Source organism: Ovis aries, chromosome 6, assembly GCF_016772045.2.
Source record: "Ovis aries strain OAR_USU_Benz2616 breed Rambouillet chromosome 6, ARS-UI_Ramb_v3.0, whole genome shotgun sequence".
Classification (NCBI taxonomy): domain Eukaryota; kingdom Metazoa; phylum Chordata; class Mammalia; order Artiodactyla; family Bovidae; genus Ovis; species Ovis aries.
Window position 1 is genome coordinate 84,362,619 of NC_056059.1, and position 17,766 is coordinate 84,380,384.

A 17,766-nucleotide genomic window follows, 5' to 3' on the forward strand; every position below is an offset into this window, starting at 1 on the left:
ACTTTTTTTATTCCTTAATAGTGTATTTTGGATAGAAAGTTCTTAATTTTAAGAAAATCAAATTTAACTTCTTTCATTTAAATCCCTTTCTGTTGTGATGCTAAAATCATTCCATCTTCTTTAGCCATCAAAATATTTATTGATCGTCAAGATATTTCCTTCCATATTCCCCATTTTCCAAAAGCTATATTTCCCACTTCCTCTTCTAGTCATCCAACATGATTTTTGTCCCCCACTTCCCTGAAACTGTAAATGCCATCAAATAGATATTTCAGGTCTCAATCTCTCCCCAGAACTACAGATAGGTATTTACATTTACAGTTGTTTACCTGACCTTATTACTTGTATGTTTAAAATGTAACAGATTCAGAAAGAAATTGTCAGTTCTCCACCCCTGAGCCAAACTTACGCCTCTCAAGTTTCATCTCAGTGGTTCAGACTCCTAATTTGAGTCAACCTCAATTTTTTCCTTTTCCTCAGCCTCTAAATCTAGTCGATCAAAAACTCTTGTTGTTTCTCCCCACAGATGTTTTCTGAATGGCATTATTTGTCACCATCTTCACTGTTAGCTCTTTAACCCAAGTCAGTCCCATCTTTTCCTTCGATTACTGCATTAGTCTTCTGACTGTCTCCCTTCTTGTCTTGTCCTCTTTACCTTTCTCTACAGAGTAGCCAGTGTAACCAAATGAGGTTCATTTGCCTGATGATAGCAAGTCAAATGCTGAGACCACGGAGTGTTGCAACAGAGAAAGTGTTTATTTGTTGTTGAACCCAAGTTCCTGTGCCTGATGCACAATGGAACCAAACAAACTGAAGCATTGGAATTTGGGGCAGAGAAAGGCTAATTGTAGGGGCCATGCAAGGAGTATGGGAGGCTCATGCTCAAAACACTTCAACTCCCGAGTAGTCTTCAGGGACGAATCTTTAAAGGCAAACTTAAGGGGAGGGCTGCAGGATGCATGACTTTCTTCTGATTGGTTGGTAATGAGGTTATAGGGTGGTGGTCCAGGAATCCTAATCAGCAGCCTTCTGGTTCCAACCAATCTGAGGTCTACATGCTTGTGCTCAGCCTGAAGTTACCATCTTTCACCTGGGTCAAGGCCTTACTTCCTGTCAAAGAACTCAAAAAAAAGTATCAGATTGTTATGTATATAATTTAAAGAGGAACTAATGCAGTTTAAATGTGCTTTTTGGAACTCAGGGAAAGTCTTTGAACAAGAAACAAAGGGGACAAGGAAGTGCTTTTATTCCCAGAAGGACCCCACAGGGTCTTGCTCAATATCAATCTCTTCTTTTCTTTGAATCTCCACTTTCCTCAATAGGTATGGGGCAAGAAAGGAAAAATAGTTTTGGATAGAGAGGTTAATCATAAATTTGGCAGAGGAACTCAGCTTCAGGGGGACTTTGTTTCATATTCATGAGATGGCCAAGTGAGGAGATGGGAGAACAAAATATCAAATTGGACTTCCCAAAGGGAGGGACTTGGGATAAGCAAACAGGGTGGTCTGAAGTGTGGGGATGTTGGAGATTACGAGTAAAATGACATAAAACAAGACACACACAAAAGATAGACACACACTCCGGCTGGAGGAACAGAACTGGGCAAAAAACTAATTGCCGTTTATTATAAAAGCCCCCTAGGCAGAATTCCAGACTGCATGAATAAGCCTTTTCAGCACAGTGCAGGTGCATACATGTTATCGTACAGCAAAGGGGAGTGAAATACCTGTCTACTGCAGAGTCTGCCCAAAGCCCTCATCTCCTTCTTATCTCAAGAAGGGAATGCTCCCTCATTTGCAAGGGACCATTAAACTCAAGGCTGTGTCCAGACTCTTTGGCAGAATGCCTCGTTTGCAAGGACTCTCAGCCAGAGCAGAGAGACCCATTTGCAGGCACATCTCTGCTACCCTATTAACCATTCATGGGGAGAGTGGGGAAAGATGATTGGAAATAAGAAAAAGATAAGGTAATTGCGTTTCTGCACAGATATAACTAATCTACAGCCTTCATCTTAGAACTCATGGTCATAAAATGGTGGTGTTGGCATGTTCTGAGGGTGGAGCACCTGGCCCTCTGGCGTCAAAATGTCACTAAGTGGTCACTGAGGCATTCCAGGTTGGAGGGTCTGTCGTCGCCACCAGTCTTAAGCAACTGGAGCTTGAACTGGACACAACCTGGGAAAACATTATATTGTTTAGATTACATGCCACTTGGAGGACATACAAGTTTTGTAGTAGCAATTAAAGGGAATTGGATCAGTGAAGGTAAGTTCCAGGTTTAATGGATCCAACTGATGATTAACCTCAGTTTCACCAGTGTAGACTTCAGAAAATAGAAAAAATTTAAAGACCCACTCCAGTATTCTTGCCTAGAGAATCCCAGGGACGGGGGAGCCTGGTGGGCTGCTGTCTGTGGGGTCGCACAGAGTTGGACATGACTGAAGCTACTCAGTAGAGCAAAGACTTTTTTGATGTGGACCATTTAAAAGTCTTTATTGGAGGGTGGGATGATTTGGGAGATTGGCATTGAAACATGTATACTATCATGTAAGAATCGAATCACCAGTCTATGTCTGACGCAGGATACAGCATGCTTGGGGCTGGTGCACGATGATGATCCAGAGAGATGTTATGGGGAGGGAGGTGGGAGGGGGTTCATGTTTGGGAACGCATGTACACCCGTGGTGGATTCATGTCAAAGTATGGCAAAACCAATTCAGTATTGTAAAGTAAAATAAAGTAAAAATAAAAATTAAAAAAATAAAAGTCTCTATTGAATTTGTTTTAATGTTGCTTTTGTTTTATATTTTCTGGCCTCAAGGCATTTAGACCCTTGACCAGGGATCAAACCCATGCCCCCCTCATTGAAAGGTGAAGTCTTAACCACTGGACTGCCAGGGAAGTCTAGAAAGTAAAAAATAATTGTCATCATCATCATCATCATCTAATTTCCCTTCAGAATTTTGCCTTTACATTTATTTCTTCAACCTCCCCTAACACCAGTCTTTAATTAGTTTCACTCCAGTCATGCTGACTTCTTGTGTGTTAGTCACTTAGTCATGTCTGACTCTTTTTTTTTTTTTTTTCATGTCTGACTCTTTAAGATCCCATGGACTGTGACTGGCAAGGCTTCTCTGTCCATGGGATTTTCCAGGCAAGAATACTTGAGTGGGTTGTCAAACTTCCTCCAGGGGATCTTCCCAACCTAGGGATCAAACCCATGTCTCTTAGGTCTCCTGCATTGGCAGGTGGGTTCTTACCACTAGTGCCACCTGGGAAACCCCTTAGTGTTCCTCAAACCCAGAAACTTATAATTGGCTCAGGACTTTTGCATCTTCTTCTGCTTACCTTATTCTTTCCTTGAAGTTGACTCAGCTGGCCAACAATTTTCCTGGCAAATTGAAAGTGCTCAAAATCTATTGGTAAACGAATAGATGAGTAAAAAAAAATGAATGACTCATTAGATGGATGAATTTTGCAAGGTAAAAATCATTTATTACTACTGTATCAACAGATTTTTATTGCATGAGTAATTCCAGTCTAACTTGTGTGATTGGAGGTGGGAAAGTGCCTGAGCTTTGTTTGCTTTTTAAATTAATTTCTCATTTAGTTCAGTTCTCTTTTTCACCAGAATGGCTTTCTACTTAATTTGAATTCTGATCAGTTTGATTTCTTTACCCTGGATAATTTGTTTTGTTCCTGATGAATTTAAAGTTTTTGCTTCATCATGAGAGAATTTGGAGATGAAGTGATATGTGAGAGGCGGATTTATTCAAATGTCTCTTCATAAAGATATGAATATTTGCTAAATATTTTAAAGAAATAATCAAATCTGCTAAAGAAGTACTTTCCTTTATAGGTTTCAATAAATAGAAACTAGTATGTTTATGATTATGTGAAGGCACACACGCAAACATGAAAACACACCAACACTCTTGCACAAACACATTCCCTTGAGACTTACTCTAAATGACCAGTTTAATATTGTCCTCATTGGGAGCAGCCAGGAAGTGTCAAGCTAGATACTTGCTTAGTTACAGAGCTTGATTATAAGGCAGTCAAAAGTGCCAAAACTGTAGAGTCTAATTGTCAGTTCTCTTATTGGAGAACCAATTAAATAAATTGTTTTAGATTGTCCTTCATAAACCATAACTTTCAATAAATACTTAGGCAGAGAAGTGATTTTAAAATAGTTTATTTGGAATAATGTGTACCAGTACTTATTTGTACATTTCACTGAGAGTCAGTTAAATTTTCAGCTTTTATGAAGTAAATGATTTCAGTGGAGGTCTTTTCACAATTTTACATGAGTAAATACAAGACATTTTCATCATAATGCATGTAGTTGTTCTGACATCCAGGTGTCATGAATTAGCTTTTAAAAGGTGGAAGCTCTGACACATAGATGATCATGCTAGAATCCCATAAAAATTCAGTGACACTCATAATTTATATTACATAAATTGCTGTGCCATTAAATGTTAATACATTTTATGCATGTTCTTTGGATGTGCATCTATTAAAAGAGGGAGGGAAGGAGATGGGGAGAGAGAGGGAAGGATGGAGGGAGGGGGGGAGAAAGAAGGAGGAAAAAGGAGAGAGAGAAAAGTTTCTTCACTAAAATAATTGTGTTGAAATAAAGCTATTTACCCTTTTTAATTTTACTTTTTTGCAAAGTAAAAATTTTTTCCCTTATTATTTTCCCTCATGACTTTCAATTCATTACTTGAGTTAGCTACAAAGGATCCCTAAACTTTCAAAAATAAATGCCACTGGTGATCTTTAGATCTTAAAGTTACTCATATTTAGTTGTTAAAAAGCAATGCGTATGTACACAGTTGTAAGTTACCTGAGAATGTTGTGTAGGTATATTTACTCAGTTCCTCTATGGAGGAGACAAATTCTCTCATTCACATAGATGAAGGTATTTTAAACAATAGTTATGAAAATTATAATTCTTTGGTTCTCTGATGAGGAGTGAATATTCTAGTTTGGATTGTTAAGTGCCTGAAATTCATTGGTTAGTTCTCTTGGGAGCATGTTCCTACAAGATAATTAAGATTGCTATATGATTCTACAGTGACTTCATACATAACTTTTAGGACTCACACCTCATATAAAATATTAAGTAACCAGAAATTTTAAAAACTAGTATTTTTATTGCCTCATGGTGTTCTGTCCTGAATGTTATCTACAAGTTTTTCCTTTGCAAGTTTCTATACTTTTTGCCCCTTTCTCAGCTTCGATGAGACTTCCTTAGAGGAAACTCCTCTGACCCTGGAGACTTGCGCAGTTGCCTCTAGTTTCCACTCTCTGGGTACCTGCTTTTCTCACTAGTAGTACTTAAGTTATCACAAGTATAGCATAATTGTTACCTCTGTAACTAGTTTACTATGTTTCTCCTGGCACATAGCCCCAGTACTATGCAACATTCATGTAATTTTCTTGAGAAAATATAAACCCATAGTAACAGAGAAAGATTAAATAGTGTGAAACATATTTATGTAACAATGTTAAAATAGGACGCTTAGTTTCTTTTGCAGCTGGAAAGTTTTAGAAATTTAGACAGGCATGTCTGCATTCAGACGCTTGAACCGAGATGTATTTATTGCACTAGATCCCAGTTTTTTGGGTTATCCAGTGACGGTAGGCTGTCACTCGAGTGTACACTCCTGGCTTATCTGGCAGACCACACTGATACCCCCAGCTTACTATCCCCACGATGAACCAGTGTTGCCGCGAGTCTTCTTGTACTAGAGGGCCACCAGAGTCACCCTGAAGGAAATAGAGTGATAGATTATTTAAACTTGAAGACAATAAATAAATAAACTTTAAGACAACCCAGAAGTATGAAGTTTATTTCTATGATAATAGAAATCACATACATAATGACAGAAAAGTTAGTCTTAATTTCCTGTTGAAATACTATATACTAAGTTATGCAAAAATTTAAAAAATCCTCCAAGTACACACGTTGTTCCTTCAGCAAGTGTGAGAAGATGAGAAGCACATCTCCTAGACTTCACCAGCCTGCTACCCCCACCAGGCTCCCCTCCTTCAGGGGGTTGCCCCTGACTTCCACCTTTCCTCCCGTGTCACCCCTTCTAGCTTTGGGCTAGGTTATTTTTTACTGCCAGTGCTCCCACACCCCGTGTATATCTCCTTCATTGCTACTTCATTATTTTATACAAGCACATTTGCATGCCTTTTGAATTTACTCCCACTGAGTCAGCTCCCCTCGTTGTAGCAGTTGCACATCTCTGTAACCCTCACTGCATTTATGATATTGTTCAGTGTGTAGTTTTCAGGCTATCCTGTAAGGTTCATCAGGGAAGAGAGGCATATGTGTTCTGGACACTGCTATGCCCTAAGCTTCTAGCCTAAAGGAGATGCTAAGAAAATATTTATTGCATGAACATGTTTTTACAAATCTCATTTATCTTCCTATTCATAGCATAATGCATAGTGTTTCATGTATAGTATTGATATATCAAAAATATCCTTTTGGTGAATAATAGAAAAGAAATTTATATGGCAATGGGTAAAGCATTCCTTATGAAATGTTTATGAGCCGCTTATAATATTGATAATAAATCAACCAACTAAATATTTTTACATGTAATAGTCCATATGGAGAGAAAAATTGGTATATCTTCCATGTTGCATGATGGGTTAAGTCTGAGGTTCTTGAATTGGTCTAGGTTTTAATCCTCTACTTAATGACTATATGATTTCCAGTAAGCCACATAACAGCCCTCTGTATTTCAGCTTCTTCCTCTGTAAATAATAATTTTATGTGTTTAATAGAGTTTAACACACCTAGCACTCTGAGTACATCCTGCTAAATAGTCAGTACTAATAAAAGTCAGCTATTATCACCAAGTATGCTTCTAGAATAGTTTGGTATTCATTTGACTGCTCTTAGTAGTTAGTTCTTCCATGAGTGCTTAATCACTGGTGTATATGGGGAGAAGGGTTTAGTGTCTGAATCACCAGCTTGCATGACACTCCCTGTGTGGAGCCGATTGGCTCCCGGCTCCTTTAGATAATGCATATGTGCTCCAGTTTGCCAGTTTTCAGCACTTTCCCTTCACTGTGTTTTCCTGCTATTTCTTCTATAGTAAGAGATTTCTCTACAAAACATGTTACCAAGAGAGGGTGAGCAAATATTAAACTAAGAGGGACTTAGTTTAATAGATGCAATGTTTCCTATATTTGGCCAGCTCTACCGCCTCACTGAACAGACAGTTAGGCCTGTGTTCTCTCTTCTAGACCATACACTTGCTGAGCTCAAGTGATGTTGTACAAAGTCTGGCACATAGAAATTAAGTGATGCAATTAAAAAAAATAAATGAGTGAACAAAAACAAATAGGCTCTCATAAATTCTTATGTAAAGTGCTATTTTGAGACATAAACTCTAGGCATTATAGTATTTTAACTGAAAATCAGTGAGGCCCAGCGTGGAAAATGCAGGAAAATTTCATATGAGTCTGTAAAATCTAGACATTTAGGGTAAAATTATGTTGTATCTCAGATAGTAAAGAATCTGCCTTCAATGCAGGAGACCTGGGTTTGATCCCTGGGTCAGGAAGATCCCCTAGAGAAGGAAATGGCAATCCACTCCAGCATTCTTGCCTGGAGAATCCCATGGACAAAAGGAGCCTGGCAGGCTACAGTCCATGGTGTCACAAAGAGTTGCACACAACGGAGCAAATAACAATACTACTACTATTATGTCTATCATGGTAAGACATGCTAGTAAGTGCTTATAAACTTGAACATGACATGGATAAGGCTATCTTGAACTTACCTGGCATGCGTCCACTCCACCTTCAGGTACTCCAGCACATAGCATTCCAGGCAGGACAGCTCCATTATAACCAGCTGGTGCATTACATAAATAATTACTTATTATATTGACCCGTGCTTGTTGTAGATTTGTAACTGTGCTGCCTGTTAAATATAAAGGGAGAAATAAAATGGACTTCAGGGTAGATGAATTAATGAAGCTATGGTGGATATAGGAAAGAATATTTGTACTCCAAATATATCTCTTATTCAGCAAAGAAGGCTACTGAAGATGTCCTAGGAGTCTTTTCCTTAGCAATGATTTCTGCATTAGAGATGGATAACCCCTTTACATACATCAGTATCTTTGTTTTGTTTGTTTTACTTTAGCTTTGTGATATAATGCCCCTTAGACCATAAGGGAAAAGCATCTGCTTCCTTAAAATAGATTAGTAGACTCTGAAACATCCACTGAGTGATTCTGAATTAGAAATTTACATGTTGAAGTAACCTTTAATCTAGTAACAAAAGAGTAACCAATCTGGTTTCAAGGCTAAAGAATGAATTTATTGCATATTGATGTTTCTTCACAATGGCATTGCCATTTTTTCTTATTGGCACAAATTTTATCTATTATACCAAATTACTTTGGGCCATGAAAATACAATGAACTTTTTTTTTAGGACAATGAGGCTTTTGTTTTATTCCTTGGAGAGATGGTCTACAACATGGGTAGAAACATACACATGTTAATTCTACCCTTCCACTCCCTAGCTGATAACTCTTGTTTTCCCTTTGGTCATATTTGCTCTTTCATGTTATCCTTATTTTTTATCTGATTTTATTCACTTCAAAAACAAGTGTGAAAAACATTTGTGTATACACAGAATTTCTTGCTGTAAAGGCAGAATTTTATTTCATTTCAGAATAACTTAAATGGCTGGTAATACCTTAAAGGTTGTTAAAACCCTTAGAGGATACCTATCCAAATTCTATCTTAAATTTAAAAAATTTTCTTTTTAGGGGAGACACTTAAGTCTCTGTAGAGTCTCTGAATTATTGAAGAACTCATATTTTTTCATCACTTCCTTTCACATTTCCCTATTACTATATTTGAGAATTCCCTATAGCTTCTAGGGACAGCACTTTCCTTTGCTGAGGGAACTCTTGTTAGAGCTTAGGATGATCAAACTGTAGGATGATTCTCTCTGAAGAACCTGCCTTTAAGGTGTCCCTTGATTAGAAAAAAAGTGCATAGTGGCAAGTACCAGGAGATATTGCTGTTGTCTTTGTTTTTATTTTTCCTGAGAGACTTACCGCTATAACTCTGAGATCCCCATCCTGTTACATAAGCAGTGGAACCAGGAGAAATGACCTGGTTAGCTTCTGGGAGACACACTGTATGAATATATTGGTTAAAGGTGACTTCTTTATCAAGTTGTACAAGTGCAATATCATTTTCATGAGTTTCAGGATTATAATTGTCATGGATTAAAATGCTCCTTACTGCTACTCTCTGTTGAGGAGATGTTGTGGAAGTACCAAAGGTGGCAATCCATTGACGAGGATCAGAGTAGCTAAAAAATATGAAAACATGCTATTTGAATAGAGAACTTGTGAGAATTTCAAATGTTTGGATTTTGCGTTCGTCATCCAGCCCTGGCCCCGGCCCCCCAATCTAGGAACTAGTTGATAGACATTTCTTTGGGATCTATTTCTGTAACTCTTTACTGGCACAATGATCATTGGTCTAAAGAAACATGGAAATGCTTTAGCAAACATATTGTGGGGTGATGAACATCCTGGTGTTCTGTTCCAATGAGGATATTCTGGTACTTTGAAGAACACTAGTGTAGCAAAACTGTTCTTTTATTTCTCCCTTTTTCTACATCCTTCCATTTAAGCAACTAAGAAGTCTGAAACACCATTCACTTTAGTTTTAACTGATTCCTTTTGTTATTTTTTTCCTTTCCTTTAGGCAGAAGCCCCATTTAAATAGTAGTGATGAATGAGCTCCTTGTCTTATCAGTGGATAAATGATTTTTCTGTACTAAGTATGTTGCTTGTTGAAGATTTTGGTGCATATGTTTGTGTGTATGAATACAGAAAGAGACAGAGCACTAATGTATACAAAATGTAAGGCATTATCTTTATGATCTAGGAATAGGGGCTTTTTGCCAAACTCCCAAAATACAAACTGAACAGTTAAGAAGAATGAATTTCGTGAAATTAACACTAAGTGTGCTGTACATAGAGCGCAAACTAATGGTTACTAAGGGTAGAAAGAGGGGGAGGTACAAGATAGGGCAGGGGATTAAGAACTATAAACTGTTATGGATAAAATAAATAAACTATAAGGATATATAGTATAACACAGGGATTGTAGCCAATATTTTATAATGAATGGAGTATAACCTTTAAAAACTGTGAATTACTTTGTTGTGCACCTATAACTTATATAATATTGTATATCATCTATACTTCAATAAAACATCTGTAACATTAAAAAAGCAAATCAATTAAAAGATATATAAAACTAAAAACAAAATTAACTGCACCATAGATATATTTATCAGATGAATGAAAAACCATGAGAAAATTCTTGCAATGTTTAACATCTAAAATTTTTGTAGAATACACAGAATTCTATAAACCAACAATAAATGGAAAGAGAACCATTATAAAATGAACAAAAATATTAATAGGCATTTATGGGAGGAGAAGGCCAAACAGCCAGTAGGCATGAAAAATACTCAAACTCACTAGTAAGTGGAGAAGTGAAAATTATAACAGTAATGAGCATCTAATGTATATTCATAAGAATGGAAAAAATTGAAAAAATAATATTGTGTTGGTGAGAAAGAAGTTCAAACTCTTTTGCATTAAATGTGAAGATACAAAATTCTGGAAAGCACTGCAGTGTATTTAGCACACTGTATATACACTTCTGGGTGCATGTGTCAGAGAAATTCTTGAAGGTTTATTTGTAGTTGTTCAGTCTCTCAGTCATGTCTGACTCTGCGACTCCGTGAACTGCAGCATGCCAGGCTTCCCTGCCCTTTGCCATCTCTTGGAGTTTGCTTAAACTCATGTCCATTGAGTTGGTGATGCCATCCAACCATCTCATCCTCTGTCGTCTCCCTCTCCTGCATTCAGTCTTTCCCAGCATCAGAGTCTTTTCCAGTGAGTCAGCTCTCTGCATCAGGTGGCCAAAGTATTGGGGAGCTTCAGCTTCAGCATCAGCATCAGTACTTCCAGTGAAAATTCAGGGTTGATTTCCTTTAGGATTGACTGGTGTGATCTCTTTGCAGTCCAAGGGACTCTCAAGAGTCTTCTCTAGTACCACAGTTCGAAAGCATCAATTCTTTGGCACTCAGTCTTCTTTATGGTCCAACTCCCACATCCATACATGATTACTGGAAAAACCATAGCCTTGACTATATGGACCTTTGTTGGCAAAGTGATGTCTCTGCTTTTTAATATGCTGTCTAGGTTTGTCATAGCTTTCCTTCCAAGGAGCAAGTATCTTTTAATTTCCTTGCTGCAGTCACCATCTGCAGTGATGTGATGAAGGTTTATAGAGAGGCACATATGCAGGCATGAGAAAAAGTTGTATGTGCTGCAATCTGTGGCTGTGGGAAGTTGGCGCAGCTTAGCTGGATGAAGGGATATGGTGCATGCAGTTGTGGACCAGATTAAAATTGCCAGGGTTGAGCAAAAACATTAAGGAACAATATGAGACTTATACACAGTTTTACTTGTATAAATTAAAGAAGCACACACACAAACTAAAGGTTTTACAGGTAATTGCATATTTAAAGACACATGTCAAGTATTTGGGTGAGGCCTATGGGGTCAGGGAAGGCACTAGAATTGAAATCCAGGTATGACAGGAGAAAAATAAAATGAGAGAAAAGTCTTATACAAACTGATGAAAATAAGGTTCTGTGAATTGGAAGCTGATAATTTCAACATGCTCCTAATGTTGAATAAAAACAAAATGTAACCAAATAACTTGAGAGTTTTGTGGAGTTTTGATAGTAGAGTTATATGAACAATAGAAATTATATTTATTGTCCAGGAGATACTTTTGTGAGGTATAGCAATTTGCAGAAGAGTAAGTGCTAGTTAGAAATTCTAAAGAAAAAATATTTGACAACAAACAAATTACATGGATTTTTTTTTTTACACTAAACTTCTTTTACTCAGGTCATTTTAGTGAAGATGCTAAAAGGCACTCTTCTTCTTCTCTGTCTGCCTCTCTCCCACCCTTCTTTTCCTTTCTTTCAGCAAAAGTTTGGAACCAGTTGAATTTATGAACCTTACCTGTGTTGCACATTGGCAGTGTTATTCTGGGCAAGTTACTTAATATCTCTAGTACTATGTGATTGATCGATACCCTCTAACACAGACGTAAGTATTCGCTGAAACATCTAGGGCATGCTAAGATGGATAGGGAACTGCATTCTTACCTTCTGAAGCAGTGAGCTGCTGACAGGATCCATGTATTACTGATCAAGGCTCCTCCGCAGCGGTGAGAACTGCTCCACTGTAGACTGACTTGCCATGGCCAGTCTCCTTCCTCAGCTTTAATGCCTCCGATGATTCTCTCCGCAGACAAGGTTATCAGGTCTGAGCGGACCCCACATTCTAATGGGAAAGGGAAGAAATGTGCTAGGAAGATCATGACGCTTACATCTGGGAGATGCTGTAGGAGTTTCACCATAATTTATGACTTTTATGTCTTATGTATTCTTTCTCAGGACATGCTAGGCTTTCCAAAAGCATGATCAATATGTTATACTTTTAGAATACTTATCTGACTGTTACCTATAGACTTCATTTTAGAGAACATTTCTGAACTTGATTGTCATGGAGGCTGCAAATTGTGGGGCAGATTCACAGTTCTTTGGAATTTGTCATGAGTGGGGTTTAAGGTAGGTCAGTGCTAGAGGAACTAGCTGAGGCCACAGGTTCCCTGGGGAATATCCATCTTCTCAATAGCCTTGCTATTCAAAGTGTGGTCTGTGGACCTGCAACATGAGTGTCTCCAAAAAGCTTGATAGAAATGTTGGCTCTGTGTAGAAACAATCTAAGTGATTATCAGTAGATGTGTGAATTAAGAAATAGTGTGGTATATATGCACGTAGAAACATGCACACACGTTGGAATGTTTTTCAGCCTTAAAAGGAAAGGAAATCCTGTCACTTGCGACAACATGGATGAAACTGTAGGGTATTGTCCTAAGGGAATAAGCCAGACAAAGACAAATAGTTCATGGTATCACTTCTATGTGGAAATTAAAAAAAAAAAAAAAGCAAACACCTAGAAACAGTAGAAAGTGGTTGCCAGGGTGTAGGGGAAATAGGAAGAGTTTGGTTAAAGGATGATATAAGCTGATAAGGTCTGGGAATCAAATGTATAACATTATGACTGTGTCTGATAGCACTGTATTATATAATTGAAATTTGCTAAAAAGTAGAACTTAAATGTTCTTGCCAAAAAAAGGGAGGGAGGTAATAAATACATGAAGTGATGAATGTGTTAATTAGCTAGATGAAGGAACTCTTTTCATAATATATACATACATCAAATCATGACATTGTACACTTTAAATATATTACAATTTTATTTGTCAGCTGTACCACAATAAAGATGAACAACAACAAAAAGAAATGTTGACTCTCAGGGCCATATTAGGGAACAAATCAAAAACTGCATTTTTCCTCCACCTTTACTAAGGAATTGACAAATAAAATTGTATGTATTTAAAGTGTACAATGTGATGATATGATATACAAATACACTGCAAAATGATTACCAAGTTCAAGATAATTAACACATCTCACACCTCACACATGTATGCGTGGGCATGTCACTTAGTTTTGTCCAACTCTGAGACCCTATGGACTGTAGCCCGCCAGACTCCTCTGTCCATGGGATTCTCCAGGCAAGAATACTGGTGTAGGTTGTCATTTCCTGCTCCAGGGGAACTTCCTGACCCAGGGATTGAAGCCAGGTCTCCTGTATCTTTGCACTGGCAGGTGGATTCTTTACCACTGAGTCACTTGGGAAGCCCACAATACCTCACACAGTGAACTCATTTTTGTGTGTATGTTTGGTGAGAATACTTATGACCTACTCTCAGCAGCTTTCAAATGTATAATACCTTGTTACTAACTAGAGTCACCAAGCCATACATTAGGTTCCCAGAACTTCCTAGCAGCTGTATTTAACAAGTGATTCATGTGCATAGTGATGTTAGAGGGAAACTGCTCTTATCATGAAGACTGTAGTGGTAATGCAGTTCATCACAGACGACCCAGTCCACATCCATAACTGATTCTATCTTACCAAATGGGCCATAGAAAAGGAATTATTTTATGTCCACAGAATATTCTTGGGGGTGATTGAGAGTTTTTAAGTATCTAGATTAGGTTATGTAAACATCTTAAGAAAGCCCATGATACTCCAGTGGCCAAAGCTGAAATGCTCTGGAGTGGGCTTAATCACTCAACTCCTACTTTCATGGTTTATTTGCTCTTGGTTAGTATGTTACCAAGAAATTAGACATAAATCACCATGAAAAATTTCTGTTGCTGAACCAGCTCTAAGGTAAGTGATATGACTTCAATAGGATGCCATCCAAAGGCATTTATTTTCCAACAGATCTCCCAGATAGAGGAGGAATAGACTTCTATTAAGAATATAAATGGCATATAGGTTCCTTTGCTGCATACTCCAAGGAAGTTCTCTAGTAAATTATTTTGTCCATGGGATTCTGCAGGCAAGAATACTGGAGTGGGTTGCCATTCCCTTCTCCAGGAGATCTTCTCGACCCAGAGATCGAACCTGGGTCTCCCAGTTGCAAGTGGATTCTTTACCATCCAAGCCACCAGGGAAGCCCCTAGTAAATTATTTAAGCACATTCTAATAAAAAAGAAGCATTAATTATTAAAATAAATATACATGAAGTTGAAAAATACCCATAGAGGAAGTATTAACTTATAATATCACTTAAGTATCTGAGATAGGCCAGCTATCAAGATGTATTAAACAAATTTCTAACTACATGTTATCAGCCTAAGGAGCAAACTACTCTTTTCAAGGGGTTTATATGTCCGCTATCTAGCCTGAGAGTATATATAATGACATTGAAAAACCCTGACTTTTCTGTTATGTTATAGACATAAAACTCATAATGCTTTTTGTAATTTTTTTATTATACTTTATGATTAACTTAAATCTATCACAAAGCAAACTATTCTGGTAGTTAGGAAAAGCTATATAAATGGTGCAGCCAAACGTAATTTGCAAGTCTGCTAAAACGCTACCATAGAATCAGGGCTGGAGAAACTTGCCAAAGCTGCCAAGAAAACTTTAATGAGACCAAACTTGATACAGAGTGGGTGAAATGGCACTAATACTTCTTTCTCCTTCTGAAAATAGGAGAAAACCTAAATATCACTTCATAGCCCAATGAAGTTTGCAGTGTCTAATTTCAACAACCACCTACATGAGTAAACTAAGATTGCTGATACCATCTCAATACATACTTCCTTGGCAAAGAGTACAAATCACTTGAACATTTACCCTTGTTATTTTGGTAAACCACATTTACAAAGTAATTTAAAATCTTACCTCGAGTGAACAATTGTACTGTATCCTGGCCAGTTAATGCTAGGGTTAAAAAAGAGGGAGAGTCAGTTCAATACAAAAAAGACTATATCATTTCACATTCATCTCTTAAAGTGTAGTCCTCAGACAACCATAATCAGAATCATTTGTAGGACTCTGTAAATTTAGATTCCTAGGCTCCACCCCAGACCTGCTGAGACAATCTGAGTCACAGGCTCCACAAAACTGCCTTTATTATCTTGCCCCAATTTGTCATTAATCACACTAAAGTTTGTGCATTAACTTCTCATCAAACAGTTAAAAGATATTTAAAAGATATTTCTGTTCTCAAGTCACTCAGTTTACTTGGGAAAACAGAAACATAGTTATTGAGATACAAAGCAATAAACTCTAAGAAAAATTAATTTTTCACTTATTCTTATATATATATATATATATAACTATATCTGTATTCCTAGACTGATATTATTTGTAGTACTGCAGGTATAACAAAATATAGGGGGTTTGCTCTCACGTAATTTATAGAAAGAAATTAAGGAATCATTCAAATAAATTTAAATGCAAAGTAGAGAGGAGAAAGGAGAGCGTTACTAATGCTGTCTGATTCACAGATGTTATCATGGTGAAAATAATATTTGAATTGTATTTTGAATACCTAAAAGCAATTTTTCAGGCAGCCAAGAGGTGAAAGGCATTCCAGGTGAAAGGTATAGTGGCACAAATGCATGAAGATATAAGATGTTTGTGGAGCAATGAAGTCAGTAGAGATAATACAAATGTTGCATGTAGGAAAGTGATGGGGGAGCACAGAAAGAAACTATGTTGGTACCAGACACTGAAGGCCTGTCTATTCCAGTTCGATTTCTGCTTACAGAGCTGTTTCCTCTGAATGTCCTAAAGCCATCTCAAACTCAATGTCCCCAAATTTTAGCCCCAATTTACTACTTCCCTGGTGGCTCTGATGATAAAGAATCTGCCTGCACTGCAGGAGACTTAGGTTTGATCCCTGGATTGGAAAGATCCCCTGGAGAAGAGAATGACAACCCATTCTGATATCCTTGTCTGGAAAATCCCATGGACAGAGGATCCCAGTGGGCTACGGTCCATGAGGTCTCAAAGAGTTGCACACTACTGAGCCACTAACACACACACACAAACACATACACACTTAATAAATGACATCACTTCCACCAATAGCTGGAAATCTGAAATGGTCTCTAACTCCTTTCTCATTATTTCCCACATCGTATTGGCTTCCGAATTTTGTACTTTCTAGCATCTAACTATCCTTTGAATTAGCCCCATCTTTCCCATCCCTTTAGCTACTACTTGAGTACATGCTTTCCTCATTCGACACCTATACTCTTTTTTTTTTTTTTTGACACCTTTACTTTTAACATTAGCCTTCATCCTGCCTATATGCCCTGGACAATTATCTATATTTTCTGAGTGGGGACAATAGAAGGATCTATAGTATGTGGTTGTTGTGGGCATTAGACAAACTTGAATAAACATCAGCAAGTCAGGCAGGACACAACCACCCACAGAGCTGGAGCAGTGTCCTGGAGGTCCTTGATGTGCTAAGCATCAACTCTGTAGTTTCAGGGTCTGGATCTGGGAGTCCAGGATAGGGATAGGAGAATTTGGACGGGTTAGAGAGGCAACTTTGTGGGCCTGGTGTAGTGGTTATTTGCCAACAGATAGGAAAGAATTTCATTATTTTAACCGCTGGTAAAATTTTAACAAGTGTATGCTGATTAACTACTAGTCCAATGTGGGAGTCACCAGAACCCTTTAATCTGGAGCTTATTATGAGGTGAATCATGGTTTCTTAAGATAGTAGTACATGACAAAGTTGGAGGAGTGTTTATACATGAATTGAGTAATTTCTTTTTTAAAATTATGTGACAAATATTAACAGAGTACTTATTATGTACTAGATACTGAGTAAGAGAAGTAAGGAGGATTAACAAGGCAGACTGGTTCTTGCCTTCAAAAAACTTAGAGTAGTATGAAGACAATCCAAACTCATGGAAATAAGTTTGTAGTTTCGGCTATGATAAATGCTGTGAAGGAAAATGAAGATGTCTGTGACAGAGGTAAACAATTTAGTAGTGGAAGTCAGAAAAGGCTTACATTAGAAAGAAATGATCCAGATGATACTTGACAGATGCAAGGGAGTGATCTAGCAAGTGTTTTAAGAGACTGGACCGGTGTATGCAAAGGCTTGGGGCAGGAAGGAGAGAATCTTTGCAGATGGAGAAGTTAAAGATGTGGCCAGATTGTGGTAAACGAGGAAGAGCGTGAATGAGATCATACAGTGCTTTAGATGAGATCACC

General features: G+C 37.7%; 1 protein-coding gene across 1 annotated transcript in view; it reads right to left on the bottom strand.

The window, feature by feature from the left end:
• Positions 1 to 4,178: 4,178 nt before the first annotated feature.
• Positions 4,179 to 17,766, bottom strand: part of TMPRSS11D (transmembrane serine protease 11D) — a 60,432-nt gene continuing 46,844 nt past the window's right edge. Inside the window, exons 6-10 of the mRNA XM_012180075.3 lie at positions 15,430 to 15,468; positions 12,261 to 12,438; positions 9,106 to 9,365; positions 7,811 to 7,953; positions 4,179 to 5,774 (exon numbers count right to left, since the gene is read on the bottom strand). Coding sequence (XP_012035465.3) covers positions 5,613 to 5,774; positions 7,811 to 7,953; positions 9,106 to 9,365; positions 12,261 to 12,438; positions 15,430 to 15,468 — 782 coding nt within the window. The 3' untranslated portion in view covers positions 4,179 to 5,612. The remainder of the gene's footprint in view (positions 5,775 to 7,810; positions 7,954 to 9,105; positions 9,366 to 12,260; positions 12,439 to 15,429; positions 15,469 to 17,766) is intronic.